Source organism: Lepidochelys kempii, chromosome 7 (genome assembly GCF_965140265.1).
Source record: "Lepidochelys kempii isolate rLepKem1 chromosome 7, rLepKem1.hap2, whole genome shotgun sequence".
In the NCBI taxonomy this organism is placed as follows: domain Eukaryota; kingdom Metazoa; phylum Chordata; order Testudines; family Cheloniidae; genus Lepidochelys; species Lepidochelys kempii.
Window position 1 is genome coordinate 126,138,190 of NC_133262.1, and position 22,205 is coordinate 126,160,394.

At 51.9% G+C, this 22,205-nt stretch overlaps 3 protein-coding genes and 1 long non-coding RNA gene across 8 annotated transcripts in view; 3 read left to right on the forward strand and 1 right to left on the reverse strand.

Annotated features, from left to right (window-relative positions):
• LOC140915138 (uncharacterized) lies at positions 1–5,581 on the forward strand. Its single transcript, XR_012160102.1, has 3 exons — positions 1–2,603; positions 3,174–3,358; positions 3,478–5,581. It is a non-coding gene; the product is annotated as an uncharacterized lncRNA (long non-coding RNA).
• On the reverse strand, positions 4,275–18,100 carry COX15 (cytochrome c oxidase assembly homolog COX15). 4 transcript variants are annotated; one of them, XM_073354686.1, is made up of 9 exons: positions 17,994–18,100; positions 16,007–16,176; positions 14,324–14,446; positions 13,833–14,019; positions 13,311–13,478; positions 7,242–7,323; positions 6,695–6,849; positions 5,686–5,799; positions 4,275–4,437 (listed from the first exon to the last, which is right to left on the reverse strand). In XM_073354686.1, exons 1-9 carry the CDS (start codon positions 18,060–18,062, stop codon positions 4,408–4,410), a joined length of 1,098 nt encoding a protein of 365 aa, XP_073210787.1. In that variant the 5' UTR covers positions 18,063–18,100; the 3' UTR covers positions 4,275–4,407. The 4 variants fall into 4 exon arrangements, with proteins under 4 accessions (XP_073210787.1, XP_073210786.1, XP_073210789.1 ...); XM_073354685.1 differs by lacking the exon at positions 4,275–4,437 and adding an exon at positions 4,940–5,322; XM_073354688.1 differs by lacking the exons at positions 4,275–4,437; positions 17,994–18,100 and adding exons at positions 4,940–5,322; positions 15,169–15,623 and having other exon boundaries at positions 16,007–16,091.
• LOC140915137 (uncharacterized) lies at positions 18,000–21,256 on the forward strand. The gene is made up of 2 exons (XM_073354692.1): positions 18,000–18,198; positions 19,824–21,256. The coding sequence occupies exon 2, from the start codon at positions 20,015–20,017 to the stop codon at positions 20,651–20,653; it is 639 nt and encodes a 212-aa protein (XP_073210793.1). The 5' UTR covers positions 18,000–18,198; positions 19,824–20,014; the 3' UTR covers positions 20,654–21,256.
• The window catches only part of CUTC (cutC copper transporter), a 23,075-nt gene continuing 19,114 nt past the window's right edge, over positions 18,245–22,205 (forward strand). The window contains exon 1 of one of the 2 annotated variants that reach the window (XM_073354690.1): positions 18,245–18,383. In XM_073354690.1, coding sequence (XP_073210791.1) covers positions 18,338–18,383 — 46 coding nt within the window. In that variant the 5' untranslated portion in view covers positions 18,245–18,337. The remainder of the gene's footprint in view (positions 18,384–22,205) is intronic. The other variant, XM_073354689.1, reaches the window with a different exon arrangement.

Here is a 22,205-nt window from a genome sequence, read left to right on the forward strand (position 1 = left end):
GAGGAAAACATTCCCATGGTCATAGCAGCCTGCTGTGCACTCCATAACATTTGTGAGGCTAAGAATGAAAAGTTTCAGAGTAACAGCCGTGTTAGTCTGTATTCGCAAAAAGAAAAAGAGTACTTGTGGTTAGTCTCTAAGGTGCCCCAAGTACTCCTTTTCTTTTTAAGAGTGAAAAGTTTCCCCTAGGGTGGAGTGTGGAGATGGATCACCTGGCAGCTGATTTTGAGGGCTAGTAGAGGAGCACAGGGGGGTGGGAGGGGGCTATTCGAATCCAAGAGGCTTTGAGGCACCATTTTGATAGTGAGCCCTAGTAATGTGTCTTTCAATATAGCACAGTCATGCTTTATTTGCTGACTTGCTGAAAATTTTGGAGTCCTGACTGTGATTTGTGGTCAGCAAATGATCAAATTGCCATGGTGTATTTATTCCAGCAGCAACCACCACATGTAGGAGACAAAGATCAGCTATCTTTCAGGGAGTTTTTATTAAATATCAATTAACACCACAAACAAAAGGCTTGGTGGCAAGAGAGATAACAGTAAAGGACAGTATAGGCTCTTATAGCTGTCTGTAAGTCCAGCTATCATTGTGGAAGCTGTCTGAAGGGGTGGAGTGAACAGGGAACCAAGATGGGCCAGGAAGTTGCAAGGAATTTGTGGGAGACGTTTGAGGAGGGCATGGAAAGCAGTTCCGTATCAGCAAGGGTGGGGGATGGGGGTGTCTGAGCATGCATGTGTTCTGGCTGTAGTGTGATTAGGGACTTCAGCATCTCCTTTTGCTCCCTCCATCACTTTTATCATCCGCATCTAGCCTAGTAAAATTTGCTCCTGGCTCTTCTTTCTCTCCTGCCTATTTTAAAATTTTCCTTTAAAGTCTCTCTCCGTGCTCTGTGTTTTTTGGCATCTGAGGATGGGAACCTGGGAGGCAGTGACCATGAGATGGTCGAGTTCAGGATCCTGACATAGGGAAGAAAGGAAAGCAGCAGAATACAGACCCTGGACTTCAGAAAAGCAGACTTTGACTCCCTCAGGGAGCTGATGGGCAGGATCCCTTGGGAGAATAACATGAGGGGGAAAGGAATCCAGGAGAGCTGGCTGTAGTTTAAAGAATCCTTATTGAGGTTATAGTGACAAACCATCCTGATGTCTAGAAAGAATGGCAGGCAACCAGCTTGGCTTCACAGTGAAATCCTTGCTGATCTTAAACACAAAAAGGAAGCTTACAAGAAGTGGAAGATTGGACAAATGACCAGGGAAGAGTATAAAAATATTGCTCGGGCATGCAGGAGTGAAATCAGGAAGGCCAAATCACACCTGGAGTTGCAGCTAGCAAGAGATGTTAAGAGTAACAAGAAGGGTTTCTTCAGGTATCTTAGCAACAATAAGAAAGTCAAGGAAAGTGTGGGCCCCTTACTGAATGAGGGAGGCAACCTAGTGAGAGAGGATGTGGAAAAAGCTAATGTACTCAATGCTTTTTTTGTCTCTGTCTTCACGAACAAGGTCAGCTCTCAGACTACTGCACTGGGCAGCACAGCATGGGGAGGAGGTGACCAGCCCTTGGTGGAAAAAGAAGTGGTTCGGGACTATTTAGAAAAGCTAGAGGAGCACAAGTCCATGGGGCCGGATGCGCTGCATCCGAGAGTGCTAAAGGAGTTGGTGGATGTGATTGCAGAGCCATTGGCCATTATCTTTGAAAACTCATGGCGATCGGGGGAAGTCCCGGACAACTGAAAAAAGGCTCATGTAGTGCCCATCTTTAAAAAAGGGAAGGAGGATGATCCTGGGAACTACAGGCCAGTCAGCCTCACCTCAGTCCCTGGAAAAATCATAGAGCAGGTCATCAAGGAATCAATTCTGAAGCACTTAGAGGAGACGAAAGTGATCAGGAACAGTCAGCATGGATTCACCAAGGGCAAGTCATGCCTGACTAATCTGATTGCCTTCTATGACGAGATAACTGGCTCTGTGGATGAGGGAAAAGCAGTGGACATGTTGTTCCTTGACTTTAGCAAAGCTTTTGACAGTCTTCCACAGTATTCTTGCCAGCAAGTTAAAGAAGCATGGACTGGATGAATGGACTAGAAGGTGGATGGAAAGTTGGCTAGATTGTCGGGCTCAACAGGTAGTGATCAATGGCTCCATGTCTAGTTGGCAGCTGGTATCAAGTGGAGTGCCCCAAGGGTCGGTCTTCGGGCCGGTTTTGTTCAATATCTTCATAAATGATCTGGAGGATGGTGTGGATTGCACCCTCAGCAAGTTTGCAGATGACACTAAACTGGGAGGAGAGGTAGGGATAGGATACAGAGGGACCTAGACAAATTAGAGGATTGGGCCAAAAGAAATCTGATGAGGTTCAACAAGGACAAGTGCAGAGTCCTGCACTTAGGACTGAAGAATCCCATGCACCGCTACAAACTAGGGACTGAATGGCTCGGCAGCAGTTCCGCAGAAAAGGACCTAGGGGTTACAGTGGACGAGAAGCTGGATATGAGTCACCAGTGTGCCCTTGTTGCCAAGAAGGCCAGTGGCACTTTGGGATGTGTTACTAGGGACACTGCCAGCAGATGGAGGGACGTGATCATTCCCCTCTTTCCAACATTGGTGAGGCCTCATCTGGAGTACTGTGTCCAGTTTTGGGCCCCACACTACAAGAAGGATGTGGATAAATTGGAGAGAGTCCAGCGAAGGGCAACAAAAATGATTAGGGGTTTGGAACACATGACTTATGAGGAGAGGCTGAGGGAACTGGGATTGTTTAGTTTGCAGAAGAGAAGAATGAGGGGGGATTTGATAGCTGCTTTCAACTACCTGAAAGGGGGTTCCAAAGAGGATGGCTCTAGACTGTTTTCAGTGGTAGCAGATGACAGAACAAGGAGTAATGGTCTCAAGTTGCAGTGGGGGAGGTTTAGGTTGGATATTAGGAAAAACTTTTCCACTAGGAGGGTGGTGAAACACTGGAATGCGTTACCTAGGAAAGTGGTGGAATCTCCTTCCTTAGAAGTTTTTAAGGTCAGGCTTGACAAAGCCTTGGCTGGGATGATTTAGTTGGGGATTGGTCCTGCTTTGAGCAGGGGGTTGGTCTAGATGACCTCTTGAGGTCCCTTCCAACCCTGACATTCTACGATTCTATGATTGGAGCACCTCTCAAAACATGTCCTCTTTGCTCCTCAGGCGCTGCACTGGTGTATATGGGGTTCCCCTGAAGGCCACATCTGCTGAAGCACAACAAACAGAAGCATGATTATTAGTGCATGAACAGCATTAAATAATTACCTATAATACATCTCTTTTAAAATACAAATCTGTTTCTCATTGTCCCTTGGCAAGCACACAGCTTGGCAAATGCCCTAAACATGGTGAGTTTCGCCCGGGAGACGGGGTTCCAGGTGGGGGGAGAGGGTTTAGGTGGTTTTTTAAGGAGATCACTGCAGGCAACTGAGGACAATATTTTAAATTTTGCCATCATTTCCCACAGGTGGGGGTCTCTGAAGCCACTCTCTCTCTCCTGAGGGTATGCAAGGGTGCATCTCCTGCATGCCTGCATCTTCTGACTGGGTCCCTATGCTGCTCCCTGGGTGCCGCTTTGGTCCCTGGCACAAGTGATTGCCGATTGGCATGGGAAAGTTTCCTATGACGTGGGAAGGAACAAAGCAGCTCTGCCAAGGAAACTTCAGCAGAGGATTGGAGAGCACCTCCAGGAAAGTTTCCTAGAGAGCTGTCTGGAGGATTCACGTGAAATCTCAGTGTGAATTAAGACACAGTTTTGCCGCACTGCTTAGCTGCACAGGGGAATGAGAAGCACATGCAAACACAGCTAGTCTTGTACATTTCTATCCCTTCATGCACTTCTAGAATATACAGAGCAAAGGACTGCTCTACCTCTTATAACCGAGCATCATCAACTCAAAAAGATCACTTACCAGAGCTTTCCTCCTCTGCATCATGCGCGCCAGAGACTGAATGCTGGGACTGGCTAGACAGCTCCAGAGTGGACAAGAGATCCTGATTCACTGCGTCAACGGAAGACCCTGCTATGTGCTCCACATCGTCCTCCAACTTGACCTCGTCCATGACTTTGGGGGTGAAGTCTGCTGTGTCCAGCCCCACTGACGCATCCACGGGGCTCTTGGTAGAGGTGGTGAGGATGCTGCCGAGGATGGCGTCCAGCTCCTAATAGAAGCAGCAAGTTTTCGGCACAGCACCAGAGCAACAGTTTGACTCCCTTGCCTTCTGGTACACCTACCTCAACTCCTTTATCTTCCCACTGCACTGTTGTGCGTCCCCTTCATAGCCCTTCTTCAACACGCCATGAAAATTCTGACCGTAGGTATCGAAGTTCCCACAGCTGGAGTGGAGCTGGGACTGCACAGCCTCCTCTCCCCACAGTGCCAGCAGATCCAACAACTCAGCTGTGCTCCGAGCGAGAGAGCGTTTTCTGTGTGGAGTGGTCATGGTCAGCTGGGAAGATGCAATGTGAGCTCTCCACACCAAGCAAACAAGAAGTGAAATTTCAAACATTCCTGGGCCTTTAAAGAGAGAGGGGCAGATACCTGTGAACCTGGGTGCAGGGCAGCAGAGTTTGAACTGCTGATCAAAGCAGTCAGCATGGGCGTTGTGGGACACCTCCTGGAGGCTATTTACAAGCACAGTGTCTACATTGACACTGTCAATATAACTTTGCCACAAAAAGCTCTACACCTTTCATTGAGGTGGTTTTGTCAGCAAAAAAGGAGAATTTTGTCCGCAGAAGCAGCATTGTCGTGCATACACCTCCACTGCTTTGTTGACGAAAGCTGACTTCTGTCGACAAAACTGTAGGGTAGGCAAGACCTAAGATGCTACAGCATGGAACAGCTGCCACCACAGAGGTGTGCCATCCTAGTCCACCCCTCACTTCCCAGTCCCATGATCCAGGGATCCAGCCAAAGACAAACAGCTTAATAAACAAATAAATTTATGTTACAAAGTTTACAATCAAAAGTGAACATGATCTTACAGTCAAGAAGTTGTCCCAGTAAACAAACCAGCAAATACTGGTCAGTCTAAATTCAGGCTTGCAGAACTCCCCACTCAGAGACCCTTCAAACCCCAGCAAGTCACCACAAAAGAAAGCAATCAGACAGAGCATCTACATCAGTGCAATGGGGAAAAGAACTAGATATCCTTGGAGAGCACAGTTGAAGCCAGGCTATTTTGGGACCCGACGTAGTTCATTCATAAGCCACAGAGCCACAGTGAGCAGTGCCAGGGATCCCGACTGGTGAGTGGCAGCCAGAGGAGTTGGGACGTACAGTAGAAGGGTGCTGATGCCCAGGCCCACCTGTCAAGAAGCACCCAGGAGTGAGACGAGCAACAGCTGATTCAACACTGATGTTTTAAATCACTCCACAGGGTGTGCCTGTCAAAACATTTCCAGAAACCCTCACATTCCCAATCACAACCCTACCCACTGGGAGAGGGAGAGGCTCCAGAAATAAAAACGTCAAGACCCAGACGCCCCATCCTCATATATAGTACAGACTGCCACAGGCACCTTGACCTGTATACCTCCACCCCTCAGCTACGGCCATACTTCACTTTCCCACAGACTCTGCAGCTCCACATGCCAGCTCTGGGTAACTAAAGGTACTTCTGCTGAATGTGACACAGCAGCTTAGCACTAGGAGAGAAAAGGGGACAGTACCTGCATATATGCCACAGCCATTAAGGAAGCCATGGCAATCTTGGTCCTGCGTGGTAGGGGGATCTTCCGAGAAAGGAGATATAGTGCTGTGATGGCAGTGACTGAGGTGATCCCCTAGAGGTGGAAGAAGCTAGCAGTTACTTGAGGGAAGTGGGTGTGGGAAGGGCGGAGGTGAGGAATCCCACACACCAGCTAACCTGGGGGCTGGAAGGAGATTACCACACACTTGTTTGGCGGCATTTTCCACAGAGCAAAATGATGAAGTTTTATGGGGCACCATTGCATTTCACAAACACATGATTAGCTAGTGTCAGATGCCACCTAAAGCACATCAGTGAAGGTGTTCAGTAACACCAGACCGAACTCTGACCATTGTGTCACCCCACAACACCCATCCCAGCTCAAGGCACTCATTCGTATTCCCCTCTCAGTCTGTGGTCTCAATTGTGGTTCAGTCCATGACATCATGGGTACTAGAAACATTCATATGAGCTTGCCCAAGCAGCTCGCTGAGCTAGTATTCGCACAGAGCTTTGCAGTTGTACAGCATTCTAGTGGAGGGTCCCCGATGTACAGCATCCAATCCTTTCCTGGTATCCAAATGTTATTTCATCCAGGGTTCTCAGAACACTTTACAAAGGAGCCTGTTATCTTTATCCCCAATTTACAGATTGGGGAAACTGAGGCACACAGGGGGAAGGGCTCTTTTGTTCCCAACATGTCCCTTCTGGGGGGAAGCCAGGTGTGGAAGTAAGACCACAACTCCTCCAGCAAGTGAGAGTACTTCACAGATAAAGAGGAGACTCATGCCAGCTAAGAGACCATGCTTCCGCCTTTTGAAAGTAATGAGTGCCCAGGAGCAGGAACCTTGCATATGATGCCCTGAAGTTCACCCTCGCTCACTCTGGGAGGTAGCCTGAGAGTGAGCAGTCAATGACTTTAGGAGGCCAATGAAGGGAAAGCAATAACAGGATGGCATGGTCCCCAGAAGAGGCTGGATAGCACTTACCAATATCCTGTGATTAAACTGCACAGTAGTGGGATTCTCAAAGATATTCTTCAGCACTGGGGAGAAGGAGAGGAGATCATCTGGGATCCAGCGCTCCCCCATCTTGGGGAAGGAGTTGTACACAAGGCCTGCATCCAGTCCTGCCACAAAGGCACCTATAATTCCAGAGAAGAGAGTTAGGGACTAACATACCAGGGACAAGGCAGGTGACACACCAGACTAGCCTCTAGAGTTAGGCAAGCTTGGAATTGGGCTTGAGGGCAGGGCAACCTGATTTTGTATTCCTTCTCCCACGGCAACACACTGGTGATCAGACAGTGATGCTCTGTCACACCGTCCGCCCTGCAGAAGGAAATGTCCCAGCTGCTCTGTCTGGGACCATCAAAGGCAATTCTAAGGTGCCTATACATGTGAAAGGAGCTAAACCCCCATGGGACATGAAACTTCTTGGGTGGGAGGTAGGGTCTGCTATATTTCACCCCTCAGGAGAGCGATAGGGCAGGCAGGGTCACAAAGGAGGCAGCCCCACAAGGGGAGAGGCCCTTACCTGAGAGAGCAGTGAGGAAGATGAGACCTGCTGTCCCGTGAGCAAATCGTCTCAGACGGAGGAGCTGATAGGTTTCAGGTAACTGTAAAACACAAGCCACAAAAGGGGCTACAGAAACAAACTTCCCAGGGGCCTTGCAAGAGAATGGACACAGATGCTCCTGGTGGGGTGAGCTCGTTGCACCAGGTGAGGAACGTTCCCCCAGTGCAGAAACATACAAAGAGTGAGGCAGCTTGTGAATAAACTTGCAGCCAACTTGTAAAAGAGAAAATTTCTGTGATTAAAGAGATCACTAATTGCTCCCTTTTCATAGCAACAGGACACAATGATCAGTGGTGTGAAGCAGCCCACGTTTTGGACAGACACACCCCTTAAGGAGAAGATTTATTAAGGGGAATATGTATATCCTAGTAAAGAGGAGATGAAAGAAGTTGATAAAACACAGATAGGAACTGAAGAGAAACAGTCAAATGAAAAAGACCCATTCAATTGCATCATAGGAAGGCAGACAAATATTTACAAATTGTACGTGCTTGTATAAAAATGCTGGAAGTCTAAATATTAAGATAGGTGAACTTGAGTGCCTGATATTAAATGAGAATATTGATACAACAGACATCACAGAAATGTGGTGGAACAATGATAATTAAAGGGACACGGTAATACCAGCGTACAAATATACAGGAATGATAGAATAGGTAGTGCTGGTGGGGGAGGGGCACAATACTTGAAACAAAGCAGAGAGCCAAATATAGTAAAAATCTTAAACGAATCAAACTGTACTACAGAATGTCTATGGAAAGAAATTCCATGTTTAAATAATATGAGCATAGCAGTAGGAATATACTACTGACTACCTGACCAGGGTGGGATAGTAATTGTGAAATGCTCAGGGAGAATAGGGAGGCTACAAAAAAAGAGAAAGCCCAATAATGGGGGATTTCAGTTATCCCCATATTGGCGGAGTATGTATCACCTCAGAACGGGATGCATAAATAAAATTTCTAGATACTATTAATGACTGCTTTCTGGAGCAACGAGTCCTGGAATCCAAAAAAGGGAGAAGCAATTCTTCATTCAGTCTTAAGTGGAGCACAGAATCTGCTCCAAGAGGTGAATAAAGCTGAACCACTTGACCATAATGTAATTCAATTTAACATCCTTGTGGGAAGGGGGCCGGGGAGATACCAAAGAAATCCACCACAGCAGCATTTAACTTCAAACAGGGGAACTACACAAAAATGAGGAAGTTAGTTAAATGGAAATTAAAAGTAACAGTCACAAGGGTGAAATACCTGTAAGCTACATAAAAAGTACTTAAACAGCATAATAGAGGCTCAAACTAAATGCGTACCTCAAATAAAAATTAAAAATAAATAGTAAGATGACCCCAAAAAATGCCACCATGGCTAAACAGCAAGAAAAGATGTGGTTAGAGGCTAAAAGACATCCTTTAAAAACTGGAAGTCAAATCCTACTGAGGAAAATAGAAAGGAACAAACTCTGGTAAGTCAAGCATAAAAGAATAATTAGGCAGGCCAAAAAAAAAAAATTGAAAAGCAACCAGCAAAAGACAAAAACTAACAGCAAAAATGTTTTAAGTATATCAAAGGCAGGAAGCCTGCCAAACAATCAGTGGGGCCACTAGACATTCAAGGTGTTAAAGGAGCACTCAAGAAAGATAAAGGTGTTGCAGACAAACAAAATGGATTCTTTGCATTGGCCTTCACTGCAGAAGATGCGAGGGAGATTCCCACACCTGAGCCATTCTTTCTGGGTGACAAATCTGAGGAACTGTCCCAGATTGAGTTGTCAATAGAGGTGGTTTTAGAACAACAGAATCAGAGGACTGGAAAGATCCTTGTGAGGTCATCTAGTCCAGTCCCCTGCACTCATGGCAGGACTCAGTATTACCTAGGCCAGGGTGGCCAAACTGCAGCTTGTGAGCCATATGCAGCTTTTTTACCATTAAAGTGTGGCTCGTGGCGCTCCCCCGCCACCTTCCCCCATTCTCAGCCTACCAGACTGGGGTGGGGGGGATCTCAGGGCTTTTGCCCTGCAGTGGGGTGGGGGGGTTAAGGGCATCTGCCAGAGATGAGAGGAGGCAGCAGAATTTAAAGGCTCGGGTCCCCCCAACAGCTTGAGTCATGTCCCCCAGGCATGCCCCCCTCTTCCCCTCAGCAGTGCCTCCCTGCAGCTCCCAGGTGTTAGCTCCCCATGGAGATGAAGTGGCAAACAGTTGGGAGCTGCAGGGAGAGGCCACTGCTTTAGCTCTGTGGGGAGAGGCAGCAGCTCTCCTGCAGCTCTCAGATGTTTGCCGCTGCCTCTCCCAACAGCTGCAGCTCCCAGCTTCAGAACCTGCCACATGCAGGGAGGAAGCCCGGTGGCACTATGTGACTGAGTGGGGCCAGCAAACCCTGGCAAAAATCTGGAGGGGGTACATGATGTCCCCGCCACCTCTGGCTTCTGCCCACTAGGGAGGGGTGTCTGAAGGCTTCAGCCCTGTGGAGCATGCCTGTCGGGGCTCAGGGCTTCAGCCCCACGCCCCAGCAGGCACCTCCCATGAGGTTGAAGCCCCGAGATCCCCCTCCCTGCAAGGCTGAAGCCCTGAGCCCTGGCAGGTACACCCCAGCTCTCGAACTTCTGAAGATTGTCATATGCGGCTCGGAGGGTAGTAAGTTTGGCCACCCCAATCTAAACCATCCCTGATAGGTGTTTGAAGATTTTTTTAAGAGCAGGTTAGACAATGACGGAGATTCCACAACCTCCCTAGGCAATTTATTCCAGTGCTTAACTATACTGACAGAAGGTTTTTTTTCCCTAATATCCAATCTAAACCAGCTTTGCTGCAATTTAAGCCCATTGCTTCTTGTCCTAATCTCCGAGCTTAAAATTGTTCTCCTTTCTCCCTCCTCAGAGTAACAACTTTTTATGTACTTGAAAACTGTTATGTCCCTTCTCACTCTTCTCTCCTCCAGATTAAACAAACCCAATTTTTTCAGTCTTCCCTTACTAGTCATGTTTTCTAGACCTTTAATAATTTTTGTTGCTCTTCTTTGGACTTTCTCCAATTTGTCCACATCTTTCCTGAAATGTGGCGCCCAGAACTGGACACAATACCTCAGTTGAGGCCTAACCAGTGCAGAGTAGAGCGGAAGAATTACTTTTCGTGTCTTGCTTACAACACTTCTGCTAATACATCCCAGAATTATGTTTGCTTTTTTTTGCAATAGAGTTATACTGTTGACTCATATTTAATTTGTGATCCACTATGACCCCCAGATCCCTTTCTGCAGTACTCCTTCCTAGGCAGTCACTTCCCATTTTGTATGTGTGCAACTGATTGTTCCTTCTTAAGGGGAATACTTTGTATCTGTCCTTATTGAATTTTGTCCTGTTTACTTCAGTCCATTTCCCCAGTTTGTCCAGATCATTTTGAATTTTAACCTATCCTCCAAAGAACTTGCAACCCCTCCCAGCTTGGTATCGTCCACAGACTTTTTAAGTGTACTCTCTATGCCATTATCTAAATCACTGATGACGACATTGAACAGAACTGGACCCAGAACTGATCCCTGCAGGACCCCAATCAATATCCCCTTCTAGCTTGACTGTGAACCAATGATAACTACTCAGTGGTTTTTGAAGAAACTGATACATTAAACAGTAATAAATCACTAGAACCAAATGGCATTCACCCAAGAGTTCTGACAAAACTCCAGTATGAAATTGCAGAACTACTAACTGTAGTGTGTAACTATCACTTAAATCATCCACTGTATCAGATGACTGGAAGGTAGCTAAGGGAAGGCTGATTTTTAAAAAGGCCCCAGAGAGGCACTCCTGGTAATAACAGGCCAGGAAGCCTAACGTCAGTACCAGGCAAACTGGATGAAACTATAGTAAACAACAGAATTATCAGACACCATATGTTGGGGAAGAGTCAACATGGCTTTTGTAAAGGAAAATCATGCCTCATCAATTTGTTAGAATTCTTTGAGGGGCTCAACAAGCATGTGGACATGAGTGATCCAGTGGATAGAGTACTTGGACTTTCAGAAAACCTTTGAGAAGGTCCTACACCAAATCTCTTAAGCAAAGTAAGAAGTCCTAGGGTAAGAAGGAAGGTCGTATCATAGATCAGAAACTGGTTGAAAGATAGGAAACAAAGAGTAGGAATAAATGGTCCATTTTCACAATGGAAAGAGGTAAATAGCAGGGTCTCCCCAAAGATATCCAGTGCTGTTCAACATATTCATAGGTGATCTGGAAAAAGGGTAAATAGAGAGGTGGCCAAGTTTGCAGATGATACAAAATTACCAAGATAGTGAAGTCCAAAGCAGGCTGCAAAGAGTTACACAGGGATCTCACAAAGCTAGGTGACGGGGAAACAGAAATTCAGCATTGATAATGCAAACTAATGCACACTGGAAAAAATAATCCCAACTATATATACCTACCGATGGGGCCTAAATTAGCTGTTACCATTTAAGAAAGATCTTGCAGACATCATGGATAGTTCTCTGAAAGTAAGTATCTGTTCAGTGTGCAGTGGCAGTCAAAAAAGCTAACAGAATATTAGAAACCATTAAGAAAGAAATAGATAATAAGGCAGAAAAGATCATAATGCCAACATATAAATCTATGGTACGTCCATACCTTGAATACTGTGTGCCATTCTGGTTGCCCCATCTCAAAAATGATATATTAGAATTGGAAAAAGTACAGAGAAGGGCAACAAAAATAATTTGGGGTATGAAACAGCTTCCATATGAGGAGAGATTAAAAAGACTGGGACTGTTTATCTTACAAAAGAGATGAGTAAGGGCTCGGGGAATACAATAGAGGTCCATAAAACTATGGATAACATGGAGAAAGTGATAAGGAAGCGTTATTTACCTCTTCACAAACCGAGAACTGAAATGAAATCAATAGGCAGCATGAAGTACTGCTTCACACAATGCAAAGTCAACCTGTGGAACTTGTTGTTATGGAATATTGTGAAGGCCAAAAGTATAAGTGGGTTAAAAAAAGAATTAGATAAATTAATGGAGGATAGGTCCATCAGTGACTATTAGCCATCATGGTCAGGGATCCCTTCCCAGGCCTCTGGCTGTCCCTTAACCTCTGACTGCCTTCAGATTGTAAGTATTCACTGAAAAAAGAAAGTTTCTCTTTTTCCACTGTCAAATCGCCTAGCTCAGCAGGAAGCTGTCTCCAAACAAGCCACATCAGAAGTGACGGTAGGGACTTATCCCTTTCCCAACCAGAAGCGTGATTTCAAAGCTTAACAGTGACCATTTCAGGGCTCTCATTAAGCATAGGAATCTAAATGCAAAACACTTCACGCACCACTAAAGTCATGCAGTTCAAATACAAGTCAGGGAATGGTTCCAGTAGATGTGTTAGGGACTATGCTTGGTTGTATTTTTTTGTCCAGCTCGGGCTCAGTAACAGCAGCTTAGCAGAGTCACACTCAGGTGGTTCTTTGCAACCACAACAACTAGCCTTTCATTTACGTGAGAAATCTTTAATCCTACAGAAACCAATGGGGCCAGCAGAAAATTACTGGAACAGTGCCCCAGTACTGGATTCAATCCTGATGCAAGGCAATCCCCTGCTTCCCGGGTCAAATATTCTGACTCTGGGGATACCCCAATGCATTTTCCTGACTTCCTCCTTAATGGAACAAAGTGTCTAAGCCAAAGAACTCAGAACTATCTTCTGTTAGTCACATGTCCCAGTGAATTGGTGCTGGGAGCAAGAGAAGGGTGAGGCATCACTGTCAATCAGGATGGACTGGGATGCTGAAGGAAATGACCCCACAGTTAGTCATTCTATGCAGCAGAGTGTTTTGCAACGTACTTGGTCAGATCAAAGGTAAGCCAGAAGCAGAGATGTGAGGGCTGTGCTATTACCTTTCACCTTCCCTACTCCTTTAAGATCCTCCTTAAAACAAAGATATTCCAAGACATCCCTTGGAACCCCAACTACCCACCCATCCCCCAGATTCTTGCACCAACACTATTTTCCTGCACTCCCCATATACTGCACATGGACCCCACTTACTTTGTGTTGCGGGAGCAGCAGGGACAGTCCACTCCACAGGCTGGCACAGTACAGAACCAGTGCAGAGCCTAGATGTGCTGCTAGACGGTACTGACTGACTCGGGGGATGTCATGAGAATCTGGCTTCTCTTCCAATCCACTCTTCACCATGTACCAGCCTAGCAGTCCCTGCCAAAGGACCAAAGAGATAACATGAGAGCTACTGAGGGGCAAAACCCAGCCCCCTTCCATAGCCTCAGCTGGGAGAAACAAAGAACCCACCTTCATGTAAATTTCAACATGGTAAAGGGAAGGAGAGGGAACTATCTGTTCCATCACTGATCTTAAACATAATACAGGTGTTAGCTGTACAATAACCATACTTCCACCATCAGTACCACCATCCAAAGCCTTCACAGATGCCATAGTCTCAGCCCACCACTAAGAAATACTTACAGTTAGGCATCACCACTGCACATCTTCATCCCCCAGAAGCCTCTAGAGAGAATGCTACATATCCCAGCAGCTGCAGAGCTCCCATACCTGGAAGCAGACAAGCCCACAGAGGGCAAGGACACGTCCCTTCATGGGGTGGCTGAGCCAGCCTTTTCTCCAGAAGTAGACAGCAGGCAAAACGTAGGCCAAACCTACAACCCGACCCCACATACGGTGCGAATACTCCATGTACCAGATGAACTTGAACTCTCTCAATGTCATGTCATGATTCAGGCTGTTGGAAAAGACAGAGCAGAAGAATAAGCAAGAAACTCCCTGGTATGGAACAGTGGCCTCCTTCACACTCCCAATTTCACAGGGGTTTTCTTCACCTTGGATAGCCAGGGAAGATGAGCACCAAAGCCACCTTTGGATCCTGCTCAGTTATGTATTGAGTGCCCCTTGTTGGTGCTAGTCCATTCCCATAGAAAGAAAGAGGCTTGTGCTGCTGACTCACAGTCAGTCTGGGCTCGGTGAACACAAAGAGGAGGATTCCCTGTCCCATCCCAGTTCTTCTGCCTGGAACCGGCAGCACTTACATTTTAAATTCTGGAAACTGCTGGTACTTTTGGAACTCAGCCTCCCATTCCTGCTGTGTCCGTGGGGGCTTCATCTCCCTCACTAGGTGCCAATCAACCATGGAAAGCCCAGACTCTGTCAGCCTAGGAAGGACAGACACACACAGATGTGACTCACTCACTCCTTAACTAAAATAAGGAGAGCACTGGCACATTTCCACAGATGAACTACAGCCACTCCCCAGCAGCAAAGGTGATGGGGAGAAAGGACCCTATGAACTAGGCCAGAAAAGTTATCAGGCACATACTAGCCAGAGGTAGGTACAACAAACTGAAGTTGGAGGCAGTGTAATACAGAGAAGACCTGCCTTGCAGCCCCCCCACATATCTAGTGGGAAGGGTGTTGTCCTCATAACTGACACCATTTAGCCCTGCACAGGTGAAGAATGAGGCTGCAATAAAGATCAATTGCTTCTACAGAGATGATCACAGAAGGGTGGGGCGGAGAAAAAGGCAGGATCTGTGACAGAAGCCTCCTATCCCTACAGGAAGCCCACGGTTAAGGAGTGGATGAGCTTACTGATGGAGAAGGAAAGAGACCAGTATGACACTACTCATTTTGAGGAGAAGAAATAAGTGACTAGCCACATACAATAGAATGCTGTAGATTCAAAACAGTTCAGACAAGACGGGGGGTATTTATTGTTTGTACAGCACCAGCTGCATGGGGGTGGACAGACAGGTATGAAAACAAGGTTCTCCCCACAGATTGCTTACAATCTAAACAGACACCATACAAATAAAGGAGAGGAGAATGGGTGCCAAAGAAAAGGCAATGAGAGAATGGTGAATTTTAAGCATCTGACTTGTTAAAGTTCCTTCATCCATTTGTCTGCCTGGATGCAGTCAGTGTTCTATGATATTCTCTCATCGATTCCTTAACACTTCTGCAGGGAGGGAAAATGTCATAAAAGGTGCAGAAATTTAGAGGAGAGCATGGAGCTTTGGAGCAGCAGGTCAGTTAGCCAGGTACCCAGGGGAAAAAGACTTGGAGGTGGGATCAGGAGGAGGACATGAAGGTGTAATGGGAAGGCAGTCAACGAAAGGTATTGCTGTTCTATCTGGCTCAGTATGGTCTCAGTATCCCCAAAGCCATATGCTTCAGTGGAAGGCATGAGAAACCACGCAGGTCAGTTGGGATGGGATGGCGAGGGGCCTTTAAGAAAAGCAGGTTAACGTGGCACACAGGGAAGAAGAGATGGCAATGCAGGAGGCTGAAGGAGGGCTGGAAGTAGGTCGATAGTGTTTTCAGCAGCACTTCCTGTGGATGAGAAGTAGGAATATAAATAATGTGTAAAAACAATAACCAGGTAACCAATTACAATTCTATTAGTTACACGGTTAAACATTTAACCAGAGAGCTAGTGGGTCCGGTGGAGGGCGGGGGGAGCTGCAGCATCCCCACATTTTAGGCGGGGCTCCGCTGCCCGCCCCGGGGGTCCCCGGGACTCTGCGCGGGGCTGGCAGCTGGGACCCCGGGCGGAGTTTAACTGTGAACCGATTAAACTGCTGCATTGCCACCGAGCGGGGCGAGGGGCCTGGCCAGAGGGAGCTGCGGCTGCAGCGGGGACTGCGGTGCGCAGGGCCCGAAGCGGGGCCCGGGTACGGCCCGAGCAGGAGGCGGACGCCGCCGGCTGCTCTCACCTGGTCACGCCGCCCAGCACGACAGCTCCGGCCACCGCGCCGCTGCACCCCAGGAGCCAGCGCCCCACGAGCCGCTCCGCGCCGGAGACGGGCACAGGCGGGGCCGACGGCCCGGGACGGGCAGCGACTTCCGACACCGCGCGCCGCGGCGGCCGCCACCGGAGACATCGCTGCGGGAGAGGGGGGGGGTCAGTGCGGTTGGTTGGGGGGCGGGGCGGGGGACGAGCCGATGGAGACATCGCTGCGGGGCGGGGGAAGGGTCAGTGCGGGGCGGGGGACGAGCCGACGGAGACATCGCTGCGGGAGGGGGGTCGCTGCGGGGTGGGGGACGAGCCGACGGAGACATCGCTGCGGGGGGGGGTCGCTGCGGGGCGGGGGACGAGCCGACGGAGACATCGCTGCGGGAGGGGGGGGTCGGTGCGGGGCGGGGGACGAGCCGACGGAGACATCGCTGCGGGGGGGGGTCGCTGCGGGGCGGGGGACGAGCCGACGGAGACATCGCTGCGGGGGGGGGTCGCTGCGGGGCGGGGGACGAGCCGACGGAGACATCGCTGCGGGGGGGGGGGGGTCGGGGCGGGGGACGAGCCGACGGAGACATCGCTGCGGGGGGGGGGTCGGGGCGGGGGACGAGCCGACGGAGACATCGCTGCGGGGGGGGGGTCGGGGCGGGGGACGAGCCGACGGAGACATCGCTGCGGGGGGGGGGGTCGGGGCGGGGGACGAGCCGACGGAGACATCACTGCGGGGGGGGGGGGGTCAGTGCGGGGCGGGGGACGAGCCGACGGAGACATCGCTGCGGGGGGGGGTCAGTGCGGGGGACGAGCCGACGGAGACATCGCTGCGGGAGGGGGGGGGTCGGTGCGGGGCGGGGGACGAGCCGACGGAGACATCGCTGCGGGCGGGGGGTCGCTGCGGGGCGGGGGACGAGCCGACGGAGACATCGCTGCGGGGGGGGGTCGGTGCGGGGCGGGGGACGAGCCGACGGAGACATCGCTGTGGGGGGGGGCGGGGCGGGGGACGAGCCGACGGAGACATCGCTGCGGGAGGGGGGGTCGGTGCGGGGCGGGGGACGAGCCGACGGAGACATCGCTGCGGGGGGGGGTCGGTGCGGGGCGGGGGACGAGCCGACGGAGACATCGCTGCGGGGGGGGGGTCGGGGCGGGGCGGGGGACGAGCCGACGGAGACATCGCTGCGGGAGGGGGGGGTCGGGGCGGGGCGGGGGACGAGCCGACGGAGACATCGCTGCGGGAGGGGGGGGTCGGGGCGGGGGACGAGCCGACGGAGACATCGCTGTGGGGGGGGCGGGGCGGGGGACGAGCCGACGGAGACATCGCTGCGGGGGGGGGGGTCGGTGCGGGGCGGGGGACGAGCCGACGGAGACATCGCTGCGGGAGGGGGGGGGCGGGGCGGGGCGGGGGACGAGCCGACGGAGACATCGCTGCGGGAGGGGGGGGTCGGGGCGGGGCGGGGGACGAGCCGACGGAGACATCGCTGTGGGGGGGGGCGGGGCGGGGGACGAGCCGACGGAGACATCGCTGCGGGGGGGGGGGTCGGGGCGGGGCGGGGGACGAGCCGACGGAGACATCGCTGCGGGGGGGGGTCGGGGCGGGGCGGGGGACGAGCCGACGGAGACATCGCTGCGGGAGGGGGGGGTCAGTGCGGGGCGGGGGACGAGCCGACGGAGACATCACTGCGGGAGGGGGGGGTCGGTGCGGGGCGGGGGACGAGCCGACGGAGACATCGCTGCGGGGGGGGGGGTCGGGGCGGGGCGGGGGACGAGCCGACGGAGACATCGCTGCGGGAGGGGGGGGTCGGTGCGGGGCGGGGGACGAGCCGACGGAGACATCGCTGCGGGAGGGGGGGGGGGGTCGGTGCGGGGCGGGGGGTCGGTGCGGGGCGGAGCCGAGCGGGGCCCGAGTATCCCCGGGGCCCCGGCCCGGCGGGGGACGAGCGCAGCCGGGGGGGCAGCCGCGACGCCTCCCTTACCTGGGCCCCCGGGCCCCCGCACCGCGGGAGCAGGCGGACCCGCGCACTCCCCAGCGCCACCCGCAGCATCACGAGCACAACCGGAAACGGCCACCTGACCTGTGACCCGGAAACAAAGCCAGCATTTCCGGACCCACCTCGCCGTCGCCATGACAATCCAGCACGTGACAGGCAGGAGGGAGCGCTGTGCGCGCCCTGAGGACAGGTGAGCGCGAGTCCTGGGCGGGGCCCGATCCCCGGGGGCGGGGCCACATGATTCGGGGCGGGGCTTCCTTCCGGACACGTGACCAGGGCGTCTCAGCTCCGCCGCGGGCGGAGCCGGCAGAGCGGGGGGTGAATTGGCCATGGAGCGACGGGACCGGAAGCGGGGCTCGGGGGCCGGAAATGCCGGTGAGCGGGCCCGGAAACCCTGGCGGCGGTCGGCTGTGGCCGGGCCGGGCCGGGGCAGAGCTGAGCTGAGCTGAGGTGGCGGCGCGGGGACCGGGTCGGCCGCGGCCGCGTGTGGACGGGACTCGCAGCGCTGCGGAGTCGCTGCGGAGTCACTGCGGCTCCCCGCGGCCCGGGCGGCGGCGCGGCGCTCCGTGGCCGGGGTCCCGCGGGGCCGCCTTGTACCGCAGCGGGGCCCCCGGCTGAAGGGAAGCCGCCCCCCCCCCCCCGCCGCCGCCGCCCCCCCCGCCGGCGCCGCCGCCCCCCCCCCCGCCGCCCGCTACCTGAGCGGGCCTGGGGCGCGAGCTGGCGCCGTGAGCCCAGGCTGCCGAGCGCCCAGGGCGGCCCGGAGCGAGCGTGGGGGTAGCGGCCCCTAGGTCTGGACCCCTGGGCCGGTCCCTCTGCTCGCTGCCCGGGTCGCGGGCACGCCGGGCCTGCTGGCCTGCGCTCTCTTACAGCGGCTCAGTTGTCTCTCTCCTGCCCTTGCTCTCCTGTGCCCTAACCCAGAAATTTCCAAGCGACCCACAAAGTACCCATGACCAAACAAGAGCATCAGAACGGGCAGACTGGGTTAGACCAAGGGGCCATCTAGCCCAGTATCCTGCCCTCCGACAGGTTTCAGAGTAGCAGCCGGTGTTAGTCAGTATCCACAAAAAGAACAGGAGGACTGACAGTGGCCAGGGCCAGGTGCCCCAGAGGGAATGGACAGAACAGGGACTCATCCAGTGATCCATCCCCTGTCGCCCATTCCCAGCTTCTGGCAAACAGGCTAGAGACACCCCTGACCCTCCTGACTAATAGCTGTTCATGGACCTATCCTCCATGAATTTAAAAACATTTCTACAGTAACTTACAGGGGAACTGCTGGTAGTCTGTGGGAAGTTGACAGGTCACATGATACTGCGGTAATGGCACTGGCTGAGGAGGTGGTGGGACCATCCCCAAGATTTTTGCACTTACTTAAAGTTCCATAGGTCACAGAGCCAGGGGGGCCTTGGCCTGATCATTTTTAAGCAGTGGTCCCATACTTAATCAGCACAACTGCTATCAGAATGGTCCAGAGCAGTTGTGTGGTCACCACATCACTGATGTTTGACAAAGAGGCAGCTAGGTCACATGATGCTCCAGCCTGGCACACACACAGTTTGTTTCTGTACAGTAGAGCACACGAGTGTTCTCTTGAGAACTTGACTCCTGGTGACACCAGCTCAGGTGCGGTTTGGGTAAGAGAGAGAGGAGGCCGGGGGAGGACAAGCAGGGACCAGAACAGGGTCCCTGCTGGGGAGCAATGGTGACCAAAATTTGTCCCACAAGAAATATCTGCATTGACACTATTGCGGCCACCTTTCTGCCAGTGATATATCCAGACATCCCCAGCTCCATCATTGCTTGTAAAAATTATAGGAAATGAGGTGGAGGAACCAGCCCAGCAGCCTCCACTGGGGGCCACTGCTATATAAGAGGCAAAAGGAAAGTGGATTGGCAGAGCCCCCTCCAACCAAGACATCACCACCTTCCTGAGTGGATCCCTGGATGGCAAATTCGGACGGGACGGGCATGACATCGCTTCACTGTGGTCCCGCGCTCGCAACGCCATGCGTCGCCTGGGGAAGCGCATCGGCTGCCGCTGGGAATGGTGCGAGGAGTGCCAGGATCTGGGAGTCCTGGTGCCGCAGATCAGGTCCGACAACACCACCATTGTCACCCCAAGCGCCAGGGGCATGCTGGAGAGGACCCTGAAGGCAGCCATCCACTCACTGTACATGGAAACCCTGAAGCATAAACTGGACCAGGGTAAAGCCTTCGAACTGACCAGCAAGTGTGATGCCAGCAACCACTTCCTCGCCTGGGGCGGCTTCACTCGTTTCGCCAACTGGCGGTTCATCCACCGTGCCCGAATCAACTGCGTCTCGGTCAACGGAGCCGTCTGCCATGGGAACCGAGAGAAGCGTTGCAGGAAGTACGGCTACTCCAACGAGACTCTGCCCCACGTCCTGTGCAGCTGCAAGCTCCACTCCAGAGCCTGGCAGCTGCGCCACAACACCATCCAGAACCGCCTGGTGAAAGCCATTGCACCGCGTCTGGGGGAGGTCACTGTGAACTGCGCCATCCCCGGGACTGACAACCAGCTGCGACCTGACATGGTCGTCACCGACAAGGCCCAGAAAAAGCTCATTCTTGTCGATGTCATGGTCTTCTTTGAGAACAGGACCCTGGCCTTCTGCGAAGCCTGAGCTCGTAAGCTGGAAAAATACACCCCCCTGGCCGACACCCTGAGAGCAAAGGGCTATGACATGCAGATGGACTCCCTGATTGTTGGAGCCCTGGGCACTTGGGACCCCTGCAACGAGCGTGTGCTGCGGACCTGTGGGATCGGTCGACGCTACGCACTGCTCATGCGGCGCCTCATGGTCTCGGACACCATTCGATGGTCCAGGGACATCTACATCGAACACATCACCGGCCACCGACAGCACCAGGAGGTGCGAGCCGGAACAACATCGTGCATCAACTACGAGAAGGGGACCAAGAGACTTTTCCATTGGACCATATGAACTGGAACCATAAACTCACTGGACATTAAATCTCACCAAATGAGGGTCAATCCATCCTCATCATCATATCGAGTCATTATACTCCACACCTGAACATAGCCATTATATGAACAACATACCCTCATATCTCAATGTCTGTACTTTGACCCATTAACCTTTTACCCCCCAATCGGGGATATTGCAGATTATGTATTCCTTACGCCATTCGATCCTAAACCAAATTTTGCAACCCTTGATAATCTGTACGTTATTGCCTGATAAGCAGAAACTTCTATCCTTAAACTCTATACCGTTTTCTTTTTATTTTAACATCCTCTTAATAAAATTTTTAAATCTAGAGCTGCTAACCACTGTCATGACTCACCAATGGGAGTGGTTTGAGGAATATTCATGGGAGAAAGGAACCTGACAGCTGGGCAACATGTGCATGGAACAAAGTGAACCAGAGGCATTGTGTAGAGGAGCCTGAAGGAGGTGCAGGGAAAGAAGAGACTTGTTCACAGGGGAGCAAGGGAATAGGCAGGGTATGCAGCACAGGGGCCAGGGGCCAGACTCACGCTTTTGTAGCTTTCGTGCCAGAACAAATTGGGGGATGGGGTTTTCAAAGGGATTAGGTGGGGCTGCACTTACTCTTTAGGTGACACAGAGGCCTGGTGCACACCTATGTAGGGGGTGTCAGGCTACAGCCCCTCTTGCAGCTCCTCCAGAACCGTTAACTGAGGTTCTGGCTACACTTTTCCCCTCACTTGTTTGTTCTCACACTCCCCATCCGTGACCCCACAAAGTTGCAAGACTCCCTCGTCAGCCTCCTCGTGGTACTGGCCAAGGTGGCCAGCCACCAGACCAGGAGAAAGCTCGATGGCAGGTGCTCTGTGACTGTGGGACCTGTTTCCGTTCCCTTGTCATATCACGTCTCCGAGCAGAGTTCCTCAGGGTAATGTCTGCTGATTCCTGGGGCTTGTCTGCACTTGAAATGCTACAGCAGCGCAGCTGCAGTGCTTCAATGTGGACATTACCTATCCCGACAGGAGGGGTTCTCCCATCGACATAGGTAATCTACCTCCCCAAGAGGCAGCAGCTAGGTCAACAGAAGAATTCTTCCATTGACCTAGTGCTGTCTACATGGGGATTTAGGTCAGTTTAACAAAGTCACTCTGGAGTGTGGCTTTTTCACACCCCTGAGTGACATAGCTGGGTTGATTTAATTTTCTAGTATAGGCGAGCTATTAAA